This window comes from Buteo buteo, chromosome 11, assembly GCF_964188355.1.
Source record: "Buteo buteo chromosome 11, bButBut1.hap1.1, whole genome shotgun sequence".
Lineage (NCBI taxonomy): Eukaryota > Metazoa > Chordata > Aves > Accipitriformes > Accipitridae > Buteo > Buteo buteo.
In genome coordinates, this window is record NC_134181.1 from 33,906,327 (window position 1) to 33,932,433 (window position 26,107).

At 36.6% G+C, this 26,107-nt stretch overlaps 1 protein-coding gene across 2 annotated transcripts in view; it reads right to left on the bottom strand.

The window, feature by feature from the left end:
- The window catches only part of RIMBP2 (RIMS binding protein 2), a 175,092-nt gene that overhangs the window by 33,895 nt on the left and 115,090 nt on the right, over window positions 1-26,107 (bottom strand). For both annotated transcript variants that reach the window (XM_075041450.1, XM_075041451.1), the window contains 7 exons: window positions 25,268-25,372; window positions 21,208-21,258; window positions 15,084-15,288; window positions 9,172-9,323; window positions 6,019-6,095; window positions 4,959-5,068; window positions 3,729-4,538 (listed from right to left, as the gene is read on the bottom strand). In XM_075041450.1, coding sequence (XP_074897551.1) covers window positions 3,729-4,538; window positions 4,959-5,068; window positions 6,019-6,095; window positions 9,172-9,323; window positions 15,084-15,288; window positions 21,208-21,258; window positions 25,268-25,372 — 1,510 coding nt within the window. The remainder of the gene's footprint in view (window positions 1-3,728; window positions 4,539-4,958; window positions 5,069-6,018; window positions 6,096-9,171; window positions 9,324-15,083; window positions 15,289-21,207; window positions 21,259-25,267; window positions 25,373-26,107) is intronic.

Genomic DNA, 26,107 nt, shown 5'->3' on the forward strand with positions numbered 1-26,107 from the left:
GCAGCACGCTGGTTTGAAGACAACTGGACTCAAAGTCTTTTCTCTGCACTGAATTAAAAAATATGCCTACTAACCTTTTAAGGCATTTACAGTATGTTAGTGTAATAGCACAACAAATACATGCTTAATTAAAAGACATTATTACCCTACTATAAATAGCTCTACTTTGGACAGAAAGTTAAAGTAAAAATATCATAGAGATTATTACCTCATGAATTCTTCAGGCACCCTGTGGTGTTAATTTAACAGTCAAACCCTGAGAAGTGTTTCATGCTAAAACATTTCAGAAGCAGGGATCAGCTGTAGCCATCTCTGCATAATAGCTGGGAGAATACAAACCTTGGTTGCTGTGGGTTTGCTTTTGCCAGTGAGCTAAACACAACCAATTTCTGTTCATCTACCAAAAAAGCTACAAATATTTTAACTGTGTGTATTCATTGCTACCAAACAGATCATGACACAAGTGTAAATATCACACAAGCCTCAGCCTCCAGAAATGCTGGCAAACCATCAGTGCATTTCAGTAGTTTGCTGTCACTGAATTTCATCCTCTGGTGGGCATGGAAATAAAATTGTGGTCATGTACAGGATGCTACAGGCACAAGATGAAATTTTTGCGATATCATCCCTTGTATCTATAATGTATTTTTAACTTGCAAGGCCAAAGTATGCAAGCTGTCCTAATACTATTCTTGGCCAAGATGTAGATTTTGATTTAGGATTGAATTTCAGCTTCCCTGACCATCCTATTTCATTGACAATCAGCGCTCCAAACCCAGCAAAGCTCCTCAGCTTACAAGAAAGAATGCATCTGATCTAGCCCAGTATCTTGTCAATGACAATGACATTAATCTGCTCCTGCAGGAGAAGTCACATTCCTTCCATTCTCCCCAAACCAAACAATCCCCAGGGAGTCTATCTCGACCTTCACAGGCTGTAGCAGAGAGAGGTTTAATAAACTGTAAAGCCCAAGGCGTAGTATGGTTTCTATTTTTCCCCATCATTAAATGGGAAATTACTCCTGATGACTTTTGATGGTCTTCGTCACCAACATATATGTTTGTTTCCGAATTCTGCTACAGTTTGGTCTTCATTAACTTATTACCTAAATTAGCTCAAAACCTATAAGAGTCCCATTGGTCCTGATCCTGTCAATACTTATGTCTATTTTTAGATCTGAGCACCCACAAGGGAACTACTTCTATTTTAACTTAAGCAATTGTAATGCTTTGATGAATCAAGAAGCGGAGTTCAATTGCTCAGCAACTAAAGAGCTGTCACTCAGCTTTGGGACGATAGAAAGCAATGTGTTTTCAAGTATAAATCATGCAAAACATGATATATATGCAAAGAGAAAAATGAAAAGGTGACCTCTAATTGTCCTGTACTTTTCACACAACTGCTTTCTCTAGCTTTGAAAAGTGAGCAGTTATCTCAAGTTCATTTTTGCTTAATGTATTCCTAAAAAACCCCTGAGATTTGATACAGTGTGAAAATTTTAAAACATTCACTGGTCCCCATTCTCTTTTTGGTATAAGTGGCTGATGATATCCTTTTCTGTAAGGATTTCACTGAACCCACTAGTAAAGAGCAGAGCTTCTCAGCTTCAAATAAAGCAAGCACATGCATTCATTTGTAAACATTTCTGAAGCCCTTAGAAAAATATCAGTACAAATGTTAGCAGCTACCTGTGGCCAGTTATGTTGCAGTTCACGCTGCGCTGTCTGCTAAACCTGATGTTCACCTCAACTAAAGGTTTAGGTGACATCATTCATCCCCATGCATCTTCTAGAGAAGCCCAACAACAAAAGATTCCCTTCACACAGAGTATCTCTATTGTTCTCTCAGCATACTCTAAAGTAATCTTTAAAACATGTCCCTTACAATGTAGATCAACTGAAGGTATTTAAGGTGGAAAAATAATCCAGTCTCTGAGAGAAAGAACAGTATTAGTCACATTGAAGACACTTTCTCTATTTTTTTTCTTTTAACTTCTTTCTTTTAACTGTAGTTTGGAAGAAGAGAGATGTGATTACTCAAAGCCAGTAATACTTGCAAGATAAAACCATGACACACTATGATGGTAACTCCCATTTCTGACTCTGATTTCATAAGCATCCTTTTCCCTTTATTTCAATGACTTTTAAAATAAAAGTATCAGCCTCTAATCACTCCAACAGTTGCTATTTTATTTTGCCATATAACAGTGAAAAGTTGACATGCTTTTGTAAAAATGCTCTGTGAAATGGTCAGGAAGATTTTGGGATCTCTGGAAAAAAAAAAAAAAAAAAAAAAAAAAAAAAAAAGCAGATGCTTCACTGCATTTTAGCTCCTCAGCAGAGAACAGCTCATTTATTGCTTTAGCATACTTCAGCAACTAGAGGAAGATACAGCATGTTAAGTGTTTGGCTTGAAAAAAACCTCACTTGAAAGGCCTTTCCCAAATAACGAAGAAGTCAACATATCTAATAAGTGCAAGCCACCATGTAGGCAGTATCTCCTGACTCCTACAGAACATATACAAAGTTTAAAATGCCCCCACTTCTAGCAGATTCTATAATAGCACTACCACTTATCTCACTGAAATCATTTAAGAGAAAAGAGTAAATGCCTGAGCTGAGGATATTTTTACTGAAACTATAAACCAACAGCATCAAAAGCAGTCGACATACAAGCTTAACGCCCTCTCTACTCAACCAGCATTACTGTCCTGCACGCCTCTTTACATAGAAGGCAGGCAAGGCAAGGAAGAGACCAGAACTAATTCCTGTCCCTTTGCTAGAATCAAATCCCAGCAGGGAGTAAATTAAGCCATAGCACAGTACATGCTATTGAAATTTCACTTGCTAGGAGTCACTTGTACTTGACTGTCCCTGCTTCAGAGGCATTCTGAAAGTCTGAATATATAAGGAGTCTTCTACTTGTCCTTGATTAGATGACCTTGGTTAGATGGATCTGTAGGGAGAGACGTTCAAATTTTTCACAAACTGCCATACACTCCCCAAATTATGAGATTATCCTTTAAATGCAGTACATTATTTCTACTGTAGTTTCCAACATTACTTCACTGTTCTTAAATACTGGGAAATGACTGGTAACACTTACCAACATTCCTAATGTAAAAGCAAGGTGGGAAAAAACCTCAGACTTTCCAAAACACAACCAATTTATCTTTACAAATTCAAATTGTACAATATGATTACAAATTCACAACCAAAAGGCATCTACATCCCCTAAATGACTGTGTGGTTCTCTATGATGTCTGTGTTGGTTTTCACTACAGAAAAGGGCTGGATCATCCATGTAAAAAGTGCTTTAAGACACACAAATAACATACAAATAACATGTCAGAAGTAATAACTGGTTTTTTTCCCAGTGTTGTTCACACCAACAGAAATAAATTACTACCAGAAATACTATAGCTGGACAAATTAAATACAAATGGAGATTAATCTGATAAAACACTTAGCGCGTGATCTGTGATGATGATAAGCATGGCTTTCCCTAGTTTACGTCCCAAAAATGCTTCAGTCCTTACCCAGGAACAAAGTAGAGAATAACACAGGACAGGAATCAATTTTAGATACCATAAAGCAATCTAATAATCCCCAGTCTGCTCATGAAAGCGACAGGGATTACAGCATAAAGCTAAAGGTTAGATTAATTTATCCAGTATTTTAAGAGAAATTTAACTGGAGAGTTTTGGGATAAGGAGAAAAATATCAAACCTGCTGGCAATGTAGAAAATTCCACAAAGGCTTCCTTTTTTTCTCGTTGTTCCAGGGGAAGCTGCCAGGGCATTTGATGGGGCTTTGCCATGACCTTCACCTTGTAGGCCATATTGGGCTTCAAATTAAAAAAATGGTACTTGTAGCTAGCAGCCTTGACAATGTCAAATTCTTCTTCATTAAGAAAGATCACATGACTGTAATTACTATTTGTAGGGAGCCAGGACAGCTCAGCAGAAATTTGGGTTATATTGTCCACTTTAAGATTAGAGGGGGCTACTATGACATCCTTCCCAACTAACAAAGTGCACTGCAGTTCGTCTGAGTTACCCTTGCTTGTAATGCTCTGAATTGATATTCGGTATGTACAAGTAGAAATGTTAAGCTTTTCTATAAGAGCTTTCGTTCTGCTTCCCAAGGCTATGTTCATCCGTACTTCTTTGTCAACCAGAACATTGTAGCTGCTAATGGTTCCCCATCCAGGTGGCACTACCGGTGGCTCCCAGCCCACAATGACACTTTTGGCTAGTTGTTTAATAAGGGTGATTTTTCTAGGATAAGGCACAATGTCTTCTCCAATTTCATCAATGTTCACATCCAGAGTCCCTGCGCCATTGCTGATTACGCTAGAGTCTATGTGACTTGGTGGACTTATCTCCAAGAGATCTCCTTCCAAAATAGGACCTGAATGGTTTATAAAATTCTGATCTTGTTCACTGCTTAATGTGCTTGATAATCGGGTCTCATTGTCTTGAACAAAATCCACAAAATTTGAAGGGACTAGTCCTCTTTGTCCATCTAGAAGTTCCCCTGGTGAGAAAGAACAATGCCGTTAAAATCCTTGAAGAGCATACCTCTTGCATGTCAATGCCTTGCAAGTAGACAAGAGAAAGAAGAAGATACTAATGAAAACTGTACGTAAACAACATTCACAGTTTAGAATGTAAAGGCTCAGTGAGGCAATAACCAGAACTGCCAGTAGGCTTTCCTGTCAACCTAAATCTTGCCAGTAGGAAAAGCTGACAATATCAAATATCTTATAATTAGCTTTGCCTGCAAGGAGCAGCTTTGCTGGTGCAGAAACTCTGTTAATTAACACAATGATGATAGGGGTTATTTTAGCAACTGATTTGGTAGTAGATGAAGGAAAGCACTGGGAGCATGTTTGACAGATGAACTGATTTGAATCTGCATGAATTAGCATGAATTCACAGATTTAAAAAAAAATACCTTCATAAAAGCCATCCTCATCCATATCTCCATACACATAAAGGTACTTTCCTGCCGTAAGGGGGAGCTCTGCTTCTGGATTTTCATTTGGTCCATCAAAAGGGTTGTAGCTGCAATGGAGTACAGATGGGAAACATGTGTCTTCAACTTACAACCCCCACACAACTGAATACTAATCAGAAAAAGGTGTACAGTTCCAAGGCTACACAGGAAGGTAATTCCTCAGTTCAGTCATTTTGCTTCCTTTCTGAAATATATATTCTGAGTAGAGTCTAGGTCAGTTTGTTGTTCTGAACCATAACTGTATCACCAACAGTCTGCCATGAAACGCAACCTATTCGCTTAAGCACTATACACTTAAACCCACATCTTTTTCTGTAGAATTTGCTTACATGTTTCTCACTTAGGTCTCTTTGAACACACTGGCCAAAATCTTCTTTATTTTTTAAAGTGAATTAAAGCCAGCTCAGCTGTGGAGGTCTTTTCCAGTCCCCATATTCCATTTATTTTATACAGCAATCTTTTACACAAGTTTATTAACTTCAGCAGAAACAAGTTAAAGAAAGACAAAACCAGTGAGTTATAGCTAAACGAGCTACAAAGACAAAAGCTTCTTATAAAGTATTTAACTCCATATCCATCCTGAAAGAAATTGTAAATCACAGAAATTTTTGTTGTGACAGTACTTTACATATAAAATTTTAATGTGCAAAGCAAAGATGTGAGGAACTTTTAAAGCTTTCTTGCATTGATGAAGAAGCAATTTGTAAGAACAAACTGAGACATCCCCTATAAATTAGGAGGTACACATTCTCATCTCGTTTAGACATTGAAGGCTAGAAATAGTGGTGGGTAAAAGAGCCATACCATGTTAAACTTTCTCTGACAATTAAAGCACATGGAAATGGCACTACTTTGCAGCCAGTGCAAACAGGAAAGGGGTCTGCTATCCATAACATTAGCTGCAGGTAATAATTCAGTGCATGAATAAAAGTGAAGCAAAACCAAATGTTGACTATTACAAATATACATTATATATGTAATGAGCTGGGGTTTTCACCTATAACGGGCAATGCAAAGATGGACTTTCCCAGAATATCTCTGCTTTGAGGTATTGGAATTCTGATCATTATCCATCTGTAGAGGGAAAAAAGAAAAAAAAGACAAATCAGACAGCGAGCACACAACATTAAAAAAAAATAAATTAAACTCTAACATGGAACAGAACTGGTTAATTTTACTTAGAAGGGCTTCGGCTAAAAAGGAACTGCAATTTGGATTCTAACAGGGCAAAGAAATTGAGCTAATTCCTTGACATTTTGCTGGAGTCACATCACCTGTCTAAGACTGGATGTTGGTTTTCCTCAAAAGCTTGCAAAATTGACAAAGCACCAGTAAATTGGTGCTTGGTCAGTGGAGAAGGCTGAAGGAGATGTGGTACTGACCACACCACCCCTTTTCATGCTGCTGACTAAAGAAATAGGCATGACTTAACCATACCAGTCTCACTGACCACCTCACCCTCCTGACTAAACTTTTAGTAAAGTCTTCATTAAAGTATAGTAAACTCAGTTACTCCAAGATGACCTGTTGTAAGTGATATGCCTAGTTTTTCTGGGCATAGTATAGCTATATGATCACATGGACAACCTAGGGTGATACCCTGATATTTTAATCAGAAAATAATAGTAGAAACCTGATACTAGTGACTAAGTACTTAAGACAAATGCTGAGTTTAGAGCTGGTGCAAGTGTCAACTTCCAAACACTTGGAAACAATGAGTATCACATAAAATGTACCCCCTTGCCAATCCAATCCACAGCAACAGCATCTGTTGAATTCCAGCCTTTCCACTAACTGAAATAAATAATATATTTCTTCTGAATTTACCAACGTATTTAATTCAATTCTGCAAAGCCACACATTTATTCCATTACAAATCTGGTCTACAAAACCTGGAGATTAAATTGTGGTGCTGAATCAACACAGACTCCACCTATTTTAGCTCTGCGCTAGGTATCTCACTGGTAAAATAGTTATTCTTTCTGTTATACTTCGAGCCTAGTAGAGTTTCTAAAGTGAGAGATGCACCTCTTTCCTCCACTTATGTACGGTATGCTGTGAACCCTTTCAGGAAAAATGAACAACTTTTTGCCTGAGCTTGAGAGAACTTCAGTTAAGGTAGAAATACTAGGTTTAACAGTGGGATTAGATAAGATAAGTTGACCAAAAATTGGCCAAAATTTTACAATCTGGACAGAGTGAATATTGAACTGCAACTTTCAGGCCTAAACTGGTCCCTGCTTGGTTCCCAGTATGGAACAAAAGTGCACCATGAAAATATTGAGTCAAGTCACTTTCCCTCTGAATTAACTCTTCAGAGGTGAGTTAGCACAACACACAATATTCTGCCAACACTCCAGTTCCATTGAGGAGGACAGTAATAGTCAGCTAACAGGTATTCTCCCCTGTGTAGCATTTGGGGATGCAGGCAAATTTTCAAGGGTTATTATCCTAATACCTTTTTATGGGCATGTCACAAAGCTCATAACTAACCCAATAATGTTTTTTTCTAGAAGAATTTGTTACTAGTAACAATCAGGGAAGTTGCAGATATATTTTTGCAGCATATAATTTTGGTTTTTTATTTCAGACTTCACAGCATTATGCTCCATTTTTAGATTTTATTCATACACTCTCCCCCTGGGTCTGGATACCTCTAAAAAAGAATGGAGCTTAATTTCTGTAAGCTTGTATATTGTAAGTATGTATCACATAATTACACTCTAGAAGGCACACAACGAACAATTCTGCAAAAGAGGGCTTGACATTCTCAGTGAGAGATAAATCAAAAATAATAGAAAAAGGGAATTAAATTTGACGTATGTTTCTTCTGCTCCTTGCTGTTAGTTCTGCTTCCCTAAATCTCATTGCTAAGCTGCTTTTTCTGGTTTGGCTACTTCAGGCTGCTTTTTCTGTGGCCTCTTCAAAAAGCAGTGAATGTTTCCACTTTTCAGTAATGCTGCTACACATAAATATACACGTATATTTATCTGTGGATAATCCTTAGATATGCCCATGGAATTCCTACTATACAAGAACCTAATATTTTGTTGAATATCCTACACCATACTTGGACTTGTGATCCATTTAAAAACATTTTGATTCTATCAACTTTCACAGGTTCAGTAGCAATGAATATAAAATAGATAGAAAATATGCACACAGTTTCAATTTATTTACTTCTGTAAAGATTAAGAATGGAATTCAGGAGTGTAATGTGAGGGGTAACATTTCCTCATGGCTGTTTGCCCATATGAAACAGGTTTTCAGTCTTTAATAGAAAATAACACCTTTCTATAAGGTTTTCAAAATGTGTCCTATACCTCCTTGTATTTAACATTTGTCCTAAATATCAATAACCATCTTGCTATGGTGCCTTTGTAAAGCTCTTCTGAGCTTCCCATTGGCTTTCTACTAGGATTCTACTGAAAACCAGACAAGCTTTCTAAGAAAGGAAGAACAGAAACTTTCCAAAGTACAATTAAATACAAGCTGTAAAGTTGAATGGTGATAGAGTTTAGTGACAACATTCTGCAACTTTCACTTCCAGGTTGGTTACAGGCTCAATATCAGTTTAGGAGAGTGTGCTGGACACTGCTGTTAGCGGGTGCTGTCAGCCTAGTTGTAGTGAGAGGATTCAAACGTCAAGAAAACCAGGCAAAGAACAAGTCCTGCACAAAGAGCTACTTCTCCATCAGAGCATACCTGTCCGGACAGGGCACTGCATGGAATTTCTCTTCCATTTGCCCAGGCTGTATCACAGTCACACCTTTTGGCAGATATAATAAAATAATAATAAACCTGCATAACATAGACATACAGCAAAACAGACAGAAATGCTAACTGACACCTCTTATGCACAGAAGTAGTACAACAGTCTGAATGCATCATTGAAGGCTGAGGTTTTCACAGAAGCTTGAGGTTCTCACGCACACATTTTTTATGCTGTGTAACTAGGATATCAGCTGAGACTTCTTTGAAAAAATCAGTTAAATTCCCACTGGTCACATTCTCCAGTTGTCTCAGAAAATGAGAGCACTCATGTCTTGACTTTTTAAAAGCAGGTGGATCAACCTGCATCGGTCCCCTGGAGAAGAGAAGCCTTGGCCCCACAACATAAATTTTCAGTAACAAATGTAAAAAGACTCACGTCTGAATCAAATCTGCATCTTGGGGTACCAGATCTTGACTTGGACAGGAATGTAGGTTTGACAGACAGTTGTTCTGGTTTGTCTCCAGATATTTGAAGGGGTCGTATAAACTCTGAAATCACACAACGACTTCCAGAAGGACTTTCATGACCTGGCAGTGAACAAAACACATATAAGAATAACTAATTGTTCTCAGGTAGAAACACTGACAACTAATAAGCAGCAGTGAGTTATTTTTTCCTCTTGCTAGACATCATTCTAGAAAAACACTAAAGTAGGTAGACTGCAGAATGTAAAAGTAGCTAAGCCTACTAGTTCCCAGGCTTTTGGTAAATTACATAAGTCAACAATATGTAATGGAACATAATGTAGAACGTGAAGGTATTTTAATGTAAAAAAATCAATGTTACAGTTTCCCCTAATGAAAAAAAAAGTCCACCTTTGTTGTGAGCACCTTGATATCTTTGGAGAAGTTATCTGACATGCTGCTTAACATGCCGAGCACCAAAAAGCTGCTGCTGGAACAACAGTTCTTTTGGGGACTCTGTCATATACTGGAAAATAGAATCAAGTTGTGCATTTATCTTCTAAGAAAGCAACTGAAATGCTAATAATTTAGTTGGCAGGATATTATTTTTGAAGTGAAGTGGTTTGACTTTTTGCAGGGCAGTAAGTTCCAAGAGCACCTGCTTCACATTCCTTAAAAGCTCCTTGTTAACACCAGTACTAAAACACATAATTTGATCACAGTGCCATCTCTCCAGTTTCTAAAAAACAGAAGACATAGGCTATGAAAAAGGAAAAATCTCCAGAAATGCTTTTCGAATATTTTTATTGTGCTTTTTAAAAGCACTTAAAAATAAAAAGGAAAAGACAGGCTATACTGCACATTTAAAGGACCTAAGGGGCCAGCCTTACAAGAGGCTGAACACTCTTACTTCCTATTGACTCAAGTGAAAACCAGGCCTAATGGTGAGGGAAGACAAGTAAAAAGAACAACTTCATCAAGGTTGCAAGACAGACTAATAAAGCATAATATAAAATACTTCTACATTTCTTCCCTTTTACTGTTAGTTTAGTCCCAAAACCACATGAAAACAAGCAGGAAATTGTAAACTTAGCCTAATTATACTTGCAGCATCAGCAGAAGTTATAGCAAAGCACAGAGTCTAGGGCATTGCTGACACAATCACATATGCAGAGTGCCTTCTCCTTTTTCTCTGTCATTAAGATAATGAGCCTATGCTCTAATTTTACAGACCCTGGATATGTGTAGGTTCAGCATTTCCTCTCCAGTTCTGCCAGAAGTCTGGACAGCAATGTTTTGCTACTGAACTGCAAGCTTCCCAGACGCACGTCGCCAGGAATTATTAGTGGAACCTCTTTATTCATATTGCAGAGGAGAATAAGCTCCAAAGGGTTTTTCTGGTGTGCTCCTTAGTCCAATATGATTAATTTTCTCTGCATCACTGTAATTTACAGCAGGACAGCTTAAGCACATTGACAGCAGGGAAATAGACAAGTCATCATACAAAAGATTAATTACAACCAGCCCCGCTTACAGCAATCCCCAGGCTGGAAAAGGGCACATTTTTTATTCTTGGAACCTTTCTCACATATATAACAGAAAAGTCATCCCAGTTCAGATATCTTTAGCCAATTTAGCTCCTTCTGTTTGCTGTTAATGTGCTTGCCATATCAGCCTGTCAGCACCAAGCCTATAAATAACTGGTCCAATTGTGATTATTCATTCAAAGGAAACTGCTGTTCGGTCTCATACCTCCTGGATTTTTCAGGCTTTGTTATTGAATTAGTTGCACTACATACAAAATGTGGAGAAAGATTTTTGGACAATATAGCCCTTGCTTTGCATACATATAGGAGGATAACCAGGAAAGGAACACACATTATCAAGAACTCCAAGAATATTAAGACACTGGAAGATATTCAACTGTCTTATTTTTTCCACTTGTAAAACAGGGTACATAAAATTTACCTTGCGTCCGTAATACATAGGAGAGAAAACTGTGTGATAGTTATAATTGCATCATGTGACTGGACACACCTATGGCTCCAGATGGTGCTAATAACTAGATACAGCCTACTCAGATACCTTACTTCCCATCAGAGTAAGTCTATACCCCTATCCCTCAATGTACGTGGAAATATACCTTCTGCCCCAAATCTGGCTATGGAAAATGGATCTGTCTTCCTAACTGGACTTACTGCCACCTTCAGTGTCCTCTGTTTCTCTGTTTGTTTGACTACTTGTGCAATGTAACATCTCCCTGCTCAATAAAATCTGTCCTGGGTGCCATCAACTCCCGTCTTTTTATGAAAAAGTGTGTGAAATAACAGAAGCTGATCATCTAAGGCTCTTTCCCATGCTGTGGCACTGTTTTTATCTGGGACCAAAATGTGATCTATTTCTTAAAGCAGCTTAAAAATTACTGCATTTTCAAGGTATTCTAATATCTGCAATAAATTGGAAAGAACAGATTTTTGGGCAAGCCGTATCATCAACATTAGCAGTTAGTTCCTATGTATTCTGGACAGAAGACTTTTTTAAAAGGTCACGAGATGCTTAAATAATATATGTAAATTCATGCTGATTCTATGTATGTAGAGCCACAGTTGGATTTAAAAAAAAAATAAACACAAGCATCATCAAGCAATGCCTTTGCATAAAGTGAAATGGAGATTCACTGTGCATGAAGCACACTCCTCCGGAAACCTCCTGAATCTCTGTAATCTCCTGATCATTTCTATAGAGGATGTCTAGCTTTACAGATTGTGAATACATGACTACAGACAAAAATGACTGTGTTTAAAAACTGGCCTAACTTTACCTCCAAAATAAGAAACAATTTCAAACTAGATTCTCTTGTTCATCCAAGGCAATTTCACTGGTGTCCCTGGGCTTGAACAACAGACTGTGGAGGAATCAGACCTACAAGGACTGTTTTAAAACTTGTTAACTCACTGGAAACTAAGAAAAAAAATGCACCTTTCCTTTTATATTCGAATTCTGGAAAAAACCCCTAAGAGTTAAAAATGAAAAATACAAGAAGTCAGTTCATAAGAACATGCAGCAGCTTCTGGAAATGTCTAGATACTAGAGAAGAACCTTATAAAGCCACAAGGTTTTTGTCCATAAAGTTTCATAAAATTGATACAAGCTCAAAATGGCCTTTATTTTCCCATGATTGGCAAATATCTCTTAAGGAAGTCTGAAGAACACCCTTTCAAGGAAAGAGACAAGGAAGAACACCAGAATTAATTTAAATATCTCAGCAGTATTAAAGCTGGCCATACTTGTAGTACAGTTAGACTCCATTTTATTTATTGGAACTGCTGATTCATTATAGACTACCTAAATTATCTAGAAAGGCCATTTAAATGAGCCTTTTATCTGACGAATAATAAATCTTAAGGTTTCTATATGTGACTGTGACATTATTGTATGTTTAGAGTGAACTTTTTATGTTCTAATCTATTCTGGCTAGGTGTATTTCATTTCCTGATACATTCAAACATCACCAATTAAGGCAAAGGAGCTGGTCATAAACTGATTCCATTTCCGTCATTTGCTTGGCTTTGAAAGCTGTCCTTGTGTTGCCTCTTGTGTTCTTTCTTCCTCACACATAGTAAAAATAATTACACTTCTGGTCTGAAGAACTCGCTGTAGCATTACCATCATTATTGTGAAATGTTTGATTTCAATAATTAGAAATCCTGCCCATTTGCTCAAACATTATTTATTATCAGTGCGTTCATACTGAGAATGAATATTGTCCAAGGATTTCTGATATTTACACACTAGTGCTGCAGACCTTGAATTCTAAGTGGCACAAAAATCAATAGTTTATGAGAAAAGGTTTATAAAGCCAGGCTTTTAAATTACTTCAGTACTGACCTAGCTCTGTTTTCTGTGGTTTTAGTCAAGGGTTTCTTGGAAGATTTCTGTTTGTTATGTTTTGAAGGTTTTTTTAAAAGCTGTTTCTGTTAGTATTTCAAGAATAAATATAACTTAATTTGGAGAATTTGACTGAGGACCTAAAAATCAACTAAACTTTTTTATTTGAGGGTTGGGGTCTATTTAGATCAATTCCAAAGACGCAGACTGGACCTTCACTAGCTGCCTAAAGGACATTTCAATACCTAATTACCTTTCCTTTAATTGAATTCTTGCTTTGAAAATCCTGTCCTTAGAGACATGAGGAACTAATCCTGTTGGTATTAAGGAAGTTTCTACTACATTCTTATGGCTATCAGGTAATGCCTTCTGAATTCTCCATTTAGTGCACTTTAATATCCACTTAGGTAAGACTTCCAGATCCAGAAAAGCCCATAAACTAATACGCACCACAGTGGGCAAGACTGCAAACAGCTCGAATTTTTTGTTCAAAAACCCAAGGCATACAAAGTACAAAGTTACTGAAGTGAAATGAAAGAAGGATGTCACCTTGGTTCCTTTTGACTTGGTTTCACATTGAGTTTAGCACCCTTCACTGAAAATAACTGCTCATCTGTAACGATAGGGAAATTATTTGTGATTTCTAGGCCCTATGCCTCAGAATTTTTCTAGAAGCTTAGGAAGGTGAAATGAAAAAAAAAAATCAACATGATTTCATTTTTCCAGTTCTTCTTTGTACTCATTTTAAAACAACTTCTAGCAAATTTGTAACTAATGGAAATTACCTGCCATGTGTTCCTTTGCAGAACAAGTAGTTAAAGTCATTCTAGCACGGGTCATACTGAGCTGGTGAGCACACCAGCCTTAATAACACCATACTCATAATACACAATCTAACATGCAATTAACATGCAAGTTACTTTTGGTGTCCTCAGGTAACCTCTTGCTTTGATCTTTGCAATTTTCTTATGAATAATAAATCGTTAACAAAGTTGTGTACTTAGGAGGAGCAGTTGCCTCTGGCAACAGATGACCTGGTGAAAGTTCAACACAGATCTTGGAAAAACACATACTGTGTTGAAGATACTAGGCACTATAAATGTAAGAACATCAATACAGATGTAAAGTAATTTTTTTTTTTTAACTTTACATTCTCCACTTCTTTTAAAACCCAAATCAACAATATTTTTGTTGTGACTTTTCTGTTTCTAAAACACCTGGCAGTTACATGTTCAAATACTATTTTAAACACAGTTAAAAATTTAAACACAACCTTGCACAGTTTAGTAAGCAAATGTAGATATTATCCCTATTCAGTTCTGTCAAAATATATCCCATGACACTCCTTTCCTACAAAAATCACTTTGTGACAGAATTTGTGGTTTTGTGTTTGCTTCCATTGACAGGTTTTTTCAATGTTTTATTTTCAAGTTTTTATGGAGAAGTGCATATTTTCTGTTGAACAAATGCAACTAAATCAAAAGCATTTTCATGTTCATCAAAATATTTAATTCAATTTTCCCATTTTGTACCCAGCTCTGTTTACAAGTTTCTTTTATGTAATGGCTAATGCAGTGTGGGGGTCTCTGTGCTTTCCTTCCCCAAGAACTGCTACTTCAACAAGATAGCAGACCTACTCCTGTCTCTGAAACAGTGAAGGTTTTGCAACAAAGCCTGTGTATGCAGACAGTCTTTCTTATTCCAACAGCAATAGATATTTACATAAGGCATACATCATTTTAACACTGAACAGGTTTCTTATCACTACACCCAACAACAATTACTGAGAAATCTGCTGACAGCAGTGCCTGAATAAAACTGGAACAACCTCAGGAAGACTTAAGAGATACTCTGAAATTTAATCAAGTCACAAAACAGAAACAGGGGTGAATTCTATCCTGCATTTGTGCAATCAAACTCTATTCACATCATTGACCTGCGTCATAAAACCTACAGGGCAGAACAGATACCTACAAATAAAACTCTGGTCCTTACCTTTGCTTATAGAAGTGGCTATTCCATTCATTAACTGGGAGAGAGATTTACCAGGAGAACCAGGGATATCTGAGGATGCCACCGAGTTACTGCTCAGGAGATCAATCTTCCCTGCTTGCTGTCGAAACTTCTCCAGTTCTCTGGACAAGAGGTTAAATTGTTCGCTCTGTGTCCGGCATTTCTCCTCTAGCTCTCGGACCTTGGCCTGCATATGCAAGACATAACACAGACATTTGACTGAGATCAGACTGAGCTGTGACAGCATCAGGTTTTTCTGATGTACCAGGAAGCCAGGATAGGCAAACTATTTGGAATAAACAGGCCCACAATCACACTTTTCTCCCCCCCAATTCTTACCCATATTTAGTATGAAACTTTTTAGTAGCCCTGTAATATTGAGGTAAGTACTTCCTTCATCCCCAATTTCCAAAGGGGAAAAATTCCTCATCATATTTTTTGGCAGTGCTAAAAAAATCACTGCCAAGAACACCTGCAAACAGATCCTATAGCTTTGTGACTTCTACACACGTCTGAATGTCACTTTTGTGCGCTTTTCCAACTTTTTCTAAAACTCGGGTATTTTTCTGAGGTTTGCCCATCCTCTGCTATTAAGTTGAAGCCTCCTGAATTGCTGATTAACATTTATGTATTAAAAAACAACAACAACAACAAAAACCCCACAGTGGTTCATGCAGAATGTGGGCCTAGCTTCTGGCTGAATTCCCTTTCAAAAATAATGCTCCTCACTATAGATGCCAAACCACACAGAAGTAATTCAGATACCAGCCAAGAGGAGATCGTTTGTAAGCTTGTGAGAAGTACCAAAATGTCATTGCTGGCAAACATTCTTGTTTTAATTTTGCAGCATCAGGCTTCAACAAAACAGAACCCTGGCTGAAAAGAATGACAAAGGGCATGACAATTGAGGATTTCTTCTACAACTTTTACTCAAAACATATATAAGAGTAGTGAAGACACTAAAGCATGAAAAAACCCTTTTATCCAAATCTGTACATTTATTGTAATAGCTAAATTAAAGATATAATAATGTTTTCAATATAATGCATTTAAATTTCAATCTGCATTTATAAACAGCCTGTATATCTGTTTGCATGCACTATCAGATATTCCTGAAGAGAAAAAACACAAATCTAGCGTGCCCACAGCGTTAGGAAAGAGCATATTAACACCTGTTGCAAAGACTGAAGAATCAGCAAAGCTCCTGAGAATTTCATTTGTGAGGTCTGATTTTTACGTCAGGGCAAACAGTTGGTCTGTACTCTGGAAATGTGCCAGAGAAAGAGTGCCGTCTGAGACCCAGGGAGCACTCGTGTCTTACGTGCTGTGACCCAAATGCTGCAAGCAGAAGTAGCTCAACAGAGGCAGTAATAGGGTCCTTCTATGGAAAGCTAATGCATTATATCCTAATCTGATGCTTTATGATGAACAAACATCACTTTCCTTCATTAAAAACCCCTTTATAGCATATGCCTAGTTAAACAACTGCACTAACGAAGGAAGTCTGGATATCAATTAGATTCTTTCAACTGTACTAAAGGTTTCTTTTTCTTGAAAGAAAAATGTTCTTAGTTCATATAAGGAAAACTGCACATATTACATATCAAGAAAATGACATATATTACATACCACCTATACAAAGATCTTAGCACAGCTAAAGATAAATGAAACACTTACAGTCCCCAGAAGAACATAAAAATCCAAATTTCCAGTACAGAAGGTGGTACCGTTTGTTCCTTTTTTGGTAACATTTTTAAAGTTACGGTGAATTTTGAGGATATAATTTCTTTGACTTCATAAAACACAAATTAATTTAGTTCTGCTAAAGAAGTCTCAGGGTATCTATCTGACTGATTATGAAACAGAAAACAATAAGATACAGAGACATTGTAGGAGTTCTACACAAACATTAAATGCTTTGATTTTTGTTTTTAGTCTTTCATCTTTTCACTGTGGTTTTGAACAACCGAAATGTGAGCCTTTGCTACTTGTTAATTTGCCGCATGAATAAGGCATCTATGTACAATTTTAAAAGAACATCAAACAAACAAAAGAGTAAAGTGGTTTGGGTTTTTAGATCCTCTCTTTTCAATGGAAAGTTTAAGGATCAGCCATTCAACTCTCTGAGTATATACTGACCTTTCCACATGCAGTTATGGAAACTCTAGCATAAAATAAAAAATAAAAACATCACAACCCAGACCCCAACACAATGCTAAGGCTGCCTTAAAAATATTTTTGAAAAAGTTTTAATGTATTATTATTATTATTTATTAATTTAAAATGTATTTTCATTTCAGTATAAGCCTTCTTTGACTTTTCTTCTGAGTATCCAGAATCTTCAAGTTGTTCTCTCACGACAGTACGAAGCCTGGAATAAAAATGCCTTTACCACTTTTTTTAAATCAAGGTTGTGAGTTAGAAGTGAGCACAAACTGGTACTATATAAAGAAAAAATTGCCATAAGATCCACAATAGTACTAACAGGATGCATCCCCATACCTATCTTTGTTTCTTGACTTCAGGCAGGTGCTTGGTTCACTGTTAGCCAGCCAGCTCACCTCACTGTAGAAAAATCTATGTATTCATGTATGTCACTGCAGAGCAAGGCATGTACTTACACTCTCAGAAGTACTGAATTTTATTCTGTACCATGGTTCTGCCCATACAGCCTAGCCTAACAATGATGGCACAACAGTCCCAATTCTACCAGATGTCCCTAAAATTGGATCTGCCTATAGCAGTGGTTGTGGGAAAAGACATTCTCTACTGTATACCATATTGAATGTGTGACACTTAGGACTTGCTAAGTTTCTCATACAATACACAGTGCTATTTCTAAGACTTGAAGAGCTTCTTAAATGGAAAATGAAGCAGACTTAATCCATTACAAGACAGATACTGTTCACACAAGACAGATAAGATGATGAGCAACTTTCCAGGTGGACAGGCTTGAATTCAGACTAGTAATTAGCTCACATATTCTGCTATGGAGATATCATTTCATAGTTCAACTGTTTACATAGCAGCAATGGCTTTCAGTAGGTGACTCAAGTGAAAACATCACATAAAATTATCTCTGTATTAACAAAGAAACAATCTGAATTCAGACAAAATCCACACAGTCAGAAAGCTACAATCTTGAATAAACTACCAAACCATTCTTACTGGGCATGCTCATAAGAAATTAACCTTCAAAACCAGTATCTAAGTTCTCATTAAATCATGCCATATTGGAAGATTAATCTCTTGTAGAAAAAAAATCCAATTTTGGTTCTTTGGTATTGAGCCAATAAATGCCAGGCATGCTTGCATAACAATGGTTCTAGCACACATCCCATGCAAGGTTAGGCAGGACTCTCGTACTCATTTTAAAGGGAAAAGTGCAGGATTCAGGACAGGGAAAGGAGAATTTATGCCCTAAAATACCTGCATGCTGTCCAAGGTGTTCTGGATGAAGTGCAAAGCAATAAATTCCAAACAAGACACAGTAAACAAAGAGATGTGAAATAAACAAAGAAATAAAAACAGTTTTGAACACTTTTTTTACTTTTCAAAGCAAAATATATCAGAACAGTTAACACGTGTAAAAACATGCATTAACACAAACCACGCTATAGAATGTTTCAGAAATCAATACCACTGCTGATCTTAAATTGCAAAAGGCAGATTAAATAAAATCCTAAGAATTAATGGGTTTACGGCAAAAAAAAGCAAAAGCTTAGGAAACCTTGATGGGGTTATGCAAATCAGAGGTCACAGAAAAATCAGCTAAATAGGAATTTTGATTAGCTTGAGGGGGGTAAATAATCACTTCCCTGCTTTGATTCTACTGATGTTTTCCTGCATCATATACTTTCCACCAGGCATTAAATAATAATTTAATCTTATATTCTTGAAGGCAAAAAAAACTTAATATATACAATGATAATGAAAGCCTATGAGGTAAACACTTTCTGTGGGAATATTAATTTTTATAGATACAAATAAACAATTTTTTTTTTTTAAAGATGATCAATGCACCAGAAAAAACACCTTCCATCAATGCATGACCAGTAAATACACTGAAAAACTACTGTGAGAAGGTAAAAAGACTAGAAATTACCTTCTGCTAAAAGCAGATTTCTAAATGAAATATTGACAATGCACTTGCTATAATCAATCTATGGTATCACATGTTCTTTATGATATGTACATTATGTTAAGACTTAATAACCATTTAATACCTTTTCTTTTCTTCAGGAAGAAAAACTAATTTGGTATTTATCAGTGAAAACCTATTTTGCATGAAAGATTAACAAAAACGAGGAAAATGAAATCTTGATGCAGTTAATGTGCTATTTACTTGTGCATCTATATTTTCTGACACTTTACCTTATCCAAGTACATCAAACAATATGATCGGAACTTAAAGATCTGTTGAGCCTAGTTTTGAAAAAACTGGGGAGGAATTGTTTGCTTTAGGAACCTTCTTACGGGAGTTCTAATTTCTGCTACATGTTGTTGTCATTTGTCCTATCTTGCACAGCACTGTGGGTCAGCCCGCATTTCTAAACAGCAGACAGCAAAGGGAACAAAAGGTTTTGTCAGCACCAGGCAGATATTCAAATGTATTGATTTATTTCCATTCTCCTTTGATTTTTTGTGTTTCCGTATGTAATTTAAACATAACTGTATGTATCTATTACAAAGGTTCTATTATTATAAGAGTCTCAGTTCAAAATCTCTAAAAATTTCACTCCATCCTAGGACAAAGAGATTTTGCCAACCTTGCCCTATTCCAACTAAAATTGACACCAAAGCTCATGATTTTTGAATGGGATTAAGAATTTGCTCCTATTCTTCATGTCACTTCTATACAAGACCCAAGCAATTCTGTATCCTTCAGCACAGAAGACTAAATTTTCAGGATTAATGACTTGAAGAAAGGCTTGAAATGTGATGTAAGATCCATAAACACAACTACTAATGAATTTACAGGTAATGTCCTGTGCCAAGACCATAACTGCTATGAGCAATTGTTAATGAAAATACTAAGATTTCTTGATGTATCTTCATGGATGATGTTGTCTTTATGCATGATGTCAGTATGTGCAGGTATTAGGTGCCTTAAGAGTTAATAAATCAGATCATCTGAATCATCTCTCAAAACTTAATTTATTTAACAGTGTTTACTTACTAAATCCAATAGTCTCTGGCAAATTCTAAAAACATATTATAGCATACTTAGGAAACACTAGGAAAGGCCACTGTTGGTGATAAACAGCAATAGGATTAGAGGCAGTGGATATGGGTAGCATCCAGAGAAAAATTCTGACAGGATACAAGAATAATATTCTTCATAATGAAAGTGCTCAAAGACCGAAAGAGGTTGCCCATGGAGGTTGTCATATCTCCATTACCAGAGACATTTAAAAAGAGACTGGGCAAAGCTTTGAGCAGCCTACAATAATTTTGAAGAGGGCCTTTCTTTGAGCAGCGGGTTGGACCAGATAGCCAGAGGTCCCTTCCAGACAGAATTATTCTATGTTTCTAATTAAAAATTTGAATATGTTTCTGGTGCTCTTAATTTTCAAATGTCCAGTTCAGACTACTTTGAAAAGATCTAGTTTTCCAATAAAAAGAATGAAGTGTTCTCTCTCTATCACACCCCTTGAAGGTTTTTCCAAGTATCCAAATTCTTTCATTTAAAAGTTTTGGCTCTTTAGCATGTTGCTTTCTGTTTACTAGACAGTATTTAATTAGGAACCTTAGGCAATTGATTGGTATTTGCATCTATATTTCCAGCCTAAACGATAATAATTCTCACAAGTAATCACTTCCTTTTTATATATCTGATAGTATTTTACAAAAAATGGTACCAAATTTTCCATTCTATACAAAGAGAAACTGAAGTACACACATCATTTCCAACAGCTCAGCTTAATGCACTCCTAACTGAATTACAATCTTTAAAGGATACAATTACATTAGAAGAGACACCCGCCCCCCCCCCCCCATTTGCCTACATATTACTTGAAACTTTCAAAAGTGATGATACTGTAAAGTTATTACATTCAGAATGGAAGCTCCACAAGCAAAGGTAACAGAAAGGCTACCTTCTTACCTCTAGCAACTGAACTGCTCCTTCATGTTCCTTCTTAGCTTCAACCTGAGCCTTGTTTTTATAACAAAGAAGAGGGAAAAGACGAGGGAAAAGACGAGGGAAAAGACGAGGGAAAAGACGAGGGAAAAGACGAGGGAAAAGACGAGGAAAGAAAAATCAATTAGTCATGCCACATATAGGATGCTCTAACCATATAAAGTAGCATACTGTATACTTAAATCCAAAGCCAATTACAGTTTTGAAGGGATGGCTCTGCCAATATTACTACAGGACTTTGGTTCCAAGCCAGTGAAATAACTGCTTATTTTTAGGAGATTGAACCTCAGTGAAGCTTAATAGCATTGGTATTTTGTTAGACCAAGAAAAGCATGCTCAACAAATTGCAAGAACACATCAGAAGCATCTCTGAAACCCTCTAAATTAAGACTGAAAAATAAGCTTGTTATTCTACATTGCAGGAGGTTCATAGTGTAGAAACCTGCCATACCAGCTAGGAGAAAGCAACACAAAAATTAAGTTCATTCTTTACATACAGAAACAGTATTTATCATCTATGTAAATAGCTCACAAAACACTTCAAGGCAACCACAAAAAAGGCTGTCTATAAACAGGAGTGCAACATTTAGGGTCCAATCAACTGAGTCAAAGAAGAAAAGAAGGCATCAGTAAGAGCAGAAAAGTATATTTTATGTAGCTCAGAAATTCAGTTACCAAATTTTGGTTGGGAAAAGTCTAAACCTTAAAAACAAAAAACCCAGCACTCAGTAACTTTGTGTTATCCTCACTTTATTTCCATTTAAGTTTTTGCTATCTTTTTTTTAAAGCTTGCCCAAGATAAGCAAAACTTTTTATTAACCACTGTATCAGGCTGATAGCAGTGTGATGCACTAACTTTGCCTCTTAGCTCATTACTACTGTAACCCAAAGACCACATTCTGCACATTCCTCATCAGAGAAAAGTCTTAAAACCCTCCAGTTTAGCAGAGGGCACAGACTTTCTAATTTAATGGGCCAGATACTCCCATGATGGACACTGACACAGTTATGTTACCTTCATTTTCCTCATCTATGGGGGCTACCCTACTCTGTTACTGGTTTCAATGGAAGCTGGGTCAGGCCACAAAGTCACAACCAAAAACATATACCCAAACTATACTTCACTGTCAGGCATGACAATAAAGATTCCTTCAGTCCTGCAAGCGGAAGTCATATTTCTTCCTGTACTACAGTAATAAGTCTTATTGCTAGCACCTGAAAAAATATTGGCTCCATGAGCATTAGCAAACATATGATGACAGGTAATAGGAAGCCTTGTGTTATCCATCATTACAAGTTTAATAACACCTACACAGAATATGAGTTCTTGATAAATGATTAGAAAACCTGCATCAACAGCTATCTCTCTTTTACATCGAACTGTCTTGTATTAAGGCTTTCTTGGCGAAAAAGACTATCTGATTCCCTATCAACACAAAACCTTGAGGAACAATATTATATTCTTCCTTTTAGACTGAAAATCTGATCAGTCTGTACATATATTAAAAACGCAATGAATTTTTATTTATAATTTCAAAACGTGACAGCAATTGCATCAGACTGTACCAGTAACTTGCTTTGTTTTTAAGTGCACATTTCTGTGGTTCAGCAGCAACTTTACAACAGTGACAAGATATGCTGTGAAATGTCATCCTGTTACTGCCTGGAGTTACTACTTTCTTTTCACTGTACTTTTTCAAGTAATTAGATGACTCTCATAAAAAAAGGAAGAAAGAATTTAACACACATGTACTAGGTACACTGGGAGGTCAGCTCTGGATGAAACGTGAGCCAGCAATTCCTGTTTAATGATGGAAGCAAAGTATTATAGTTAGGTAGCAGACTTATTGCAAGTCTTTTTCTGACAATATACACTGCATTATAATGTTGAAAAGGAGGTGTGTTGGATACCAGCAGTCTAGAGGCTAAAGCAGGACAAATTAGTCTGTGCTCATCTCCACTACCGTGCATAGAGAAGTACACGTAGCTTGGGTGTCTCTGTACAAAGTACAACAGTGCACAATACAGACATCCTTCCAAAATCTTTCAACGTTTTGAATACTTTCCCTCTTCTACCCATACAGCGTACTAATCTGGTCTTCATTCTTATTCTGTAGCATTAAGAGCATTACAGAAGCAGCTAAGCATCTCAACCAAACTTGGATCCCAACATATCACAATGGAAAAGAATCTGAGCTTGGAAAGGCTGAAAATCAAAATAATAATAAAAAAAAAAACCACAAAAAACACAACCAAAAAACCCCACCAAAACAACATACCCCCAAAACAGCCAAAATAAAGCCCTTTTTCTTTTTGAGTGGTATCTAGAATGAACATCACATGCAAGTTTTGTGTAGAGATGTGAAGGGCAGAATGCTCATTTTAGTTGTCACAGATCCTTATCATGAAAGGCAATAATAATTAAAAAAGACACAATAGCAACTTAATCACATAAAGAATTAGATGTTTCAGGGTGAAAATGAGTGTCTGTGCAAAGTCCTAGGAGGAATATTTCAGGCTAATGAATGAAATCAATAAGAAGGATGAATTTTGTCTTAAACGCTTCTAAGTAATGCATAGATGAATTATTATGGTGGGTTTTAGTATAGAAATTCTAAGACAAAATTCTAGTGGAACTTTGTGGTAAATGATTATTAGATAACAAATTTTAACATAAATGATCTTGTATTCCATGATTCTTCAGGGCCTCTGAACAAGAGTTTAATCACTGTCCACAGTTGCTGAGCTAGTCGCATTGAGTAAAATATCGAATACAATACAAGCTCGTTTGTGCTTGAAGTCTATCATGCTACAGCTTAGCAAAAATGACTGGAGAAAACAGTATTACAGAGCTTTGTCTCCTGTTGCCAATCTCTAATAAAAAGACCCATGTAATGTGGATTTATTAGAAGAATGTAACACAAATTAGCAAGAAGAAAAGCTGCACCTTTCTTTGATTTCTTTGCTTTGCCAATAAATTTAAGTCCAAAATTTATGTGGAAGTTCAATTAACAACAACTTAATATAACTAGAAATGGCATTTTGAAATATGCCTAAATAGATTAATTGCGAAAGGCTAAAAGAAAATTAACTGGAAGATTTCATTTGGTCAAGTGAAGCTTTCTATTTCAAGCAAACTATATTAGATACATCTTTTTATTCTGCTGAGAATGTTCCTCCGTGCCAATTCTCTACCAAATTATCATTAGCATTATTATTTCTGTGTTTTGATCTAGTCAAGCAATTGGAAAAATCAACATTACTATTGAGACAATTGTAGCTTTAAGAGACTTTGGTAAGACTGAAACTCAGTAGCATGTTTTTTATATTATAATGAATACTGAGAAGTTGCAGTGTGAAAAAAAAAAAAGTCTTAAAGTGATTTGTGAATTAGAGAATGAGCTTGGAAATGAGGTACTTAAACAACTGTTTAGTTTATGAAAAAGATCAACTGTGATGAGTAAGTACCTTGACAAGGACTTACTTTCATCTAATTTAGTGGAGAAAGGTAGTAAGAATTGCCAGTGTCTGGAAGAGGAAGCCAAAGAAATCCTAACAAAACATTAATATGTCAGTGAGATTGATTAACTGTTCCAGCAAACTGACAAGGAAATGGTGGATTCCCCATATTTTGATTATCATGAAATTAAGATCAGATTCCTTCCTGACATTTAAGGAATGCACAAATATTCCTGAGCCCAATATAGAGGGAAGCAATGGAAATACAATGGAAATGCATGCATTTGTATAACTTTTCTCCCTATCGGGATATACAAGGACCACATATTGGTCAGGTTAATCTTCACTGGCAAAAACATTTATAAATCAATTAGTACAGTCATGTAAATCCAACCGTAAACATCCACTTGTTACAACTGCATTGGCAATCATGCAGAACAGCCCAGAACAGGAACCAGTTTGGCAGTTGTGGTTGAAGTTCCTTTAAACAAGTAGATCTGTTGCATGACCTGTGTTCTGTCACCGCAATTTGCTATTTCACCTGACTTTCCTTTTCTCCACTTACCTTCTGCAGGAGTTCAATTTCCTGCTGTTTGGCGTTGAGTACAGCCAAGGCTTGCTCATGCTCCAACTCCAGCTGTTGCCGCCGTTCAGCAGCCTCTCGCATATGCTGTTTCAAAGGAAGCAGAAAAACTATGAGGAGACTTTAACGTATTCTACCTGCAGCCAAACATGCTGCCATTCCCAGGCACGCAGATATTCATCTCAGCATAAAAGTTCTCTGGTATCACTGATAGGCAAGCGGGAAACTGGATAGGATTTTAATTTGGTCAGTACTTAGAGGCATATTGCCAATGCTAAACTCAGGCATTTTGACAGCAATCTCTTTTAGGATATACGATTTTGTCACTGCCAGCAATGTGGCCTCTGTGATGCACAAGTGAACAGTACCCTTTTTATCCATCAGGCACACATTTATATGTGGCATTGTGCTCAAACATTAAAGCTTGGAAAAAAATTAGCTTGACAATTCCCTAAATGCCTCTTTATCTAGGATATGGTTTTGTGATTTGTTTTGCAAATGATGACCCAAAAGAAATAGCTTACCTTCGCTAATCTCAGCCTATTATTTATAGCAAATTAGAGCAAAACTAACACAGGTGGATTTGGACAAAAGTGACTACACAGTACTAAAAAAACAACTTTTAAAGTACAGTTGCTACTCATGATTCAAAGCCATATGAGAAAGGTTCTCGGGAAGAGCACAAGCTGAACAATGTCAAGATACCCTTTGCAGATAGAAATCTTTTTCATTATGTGTTAATATTATTGTCCCAATATCATTATAAATTTCAAACACCCTGTTAATAAATGGGAGTTAGGAAAGATCTCTTTACAGATTCTG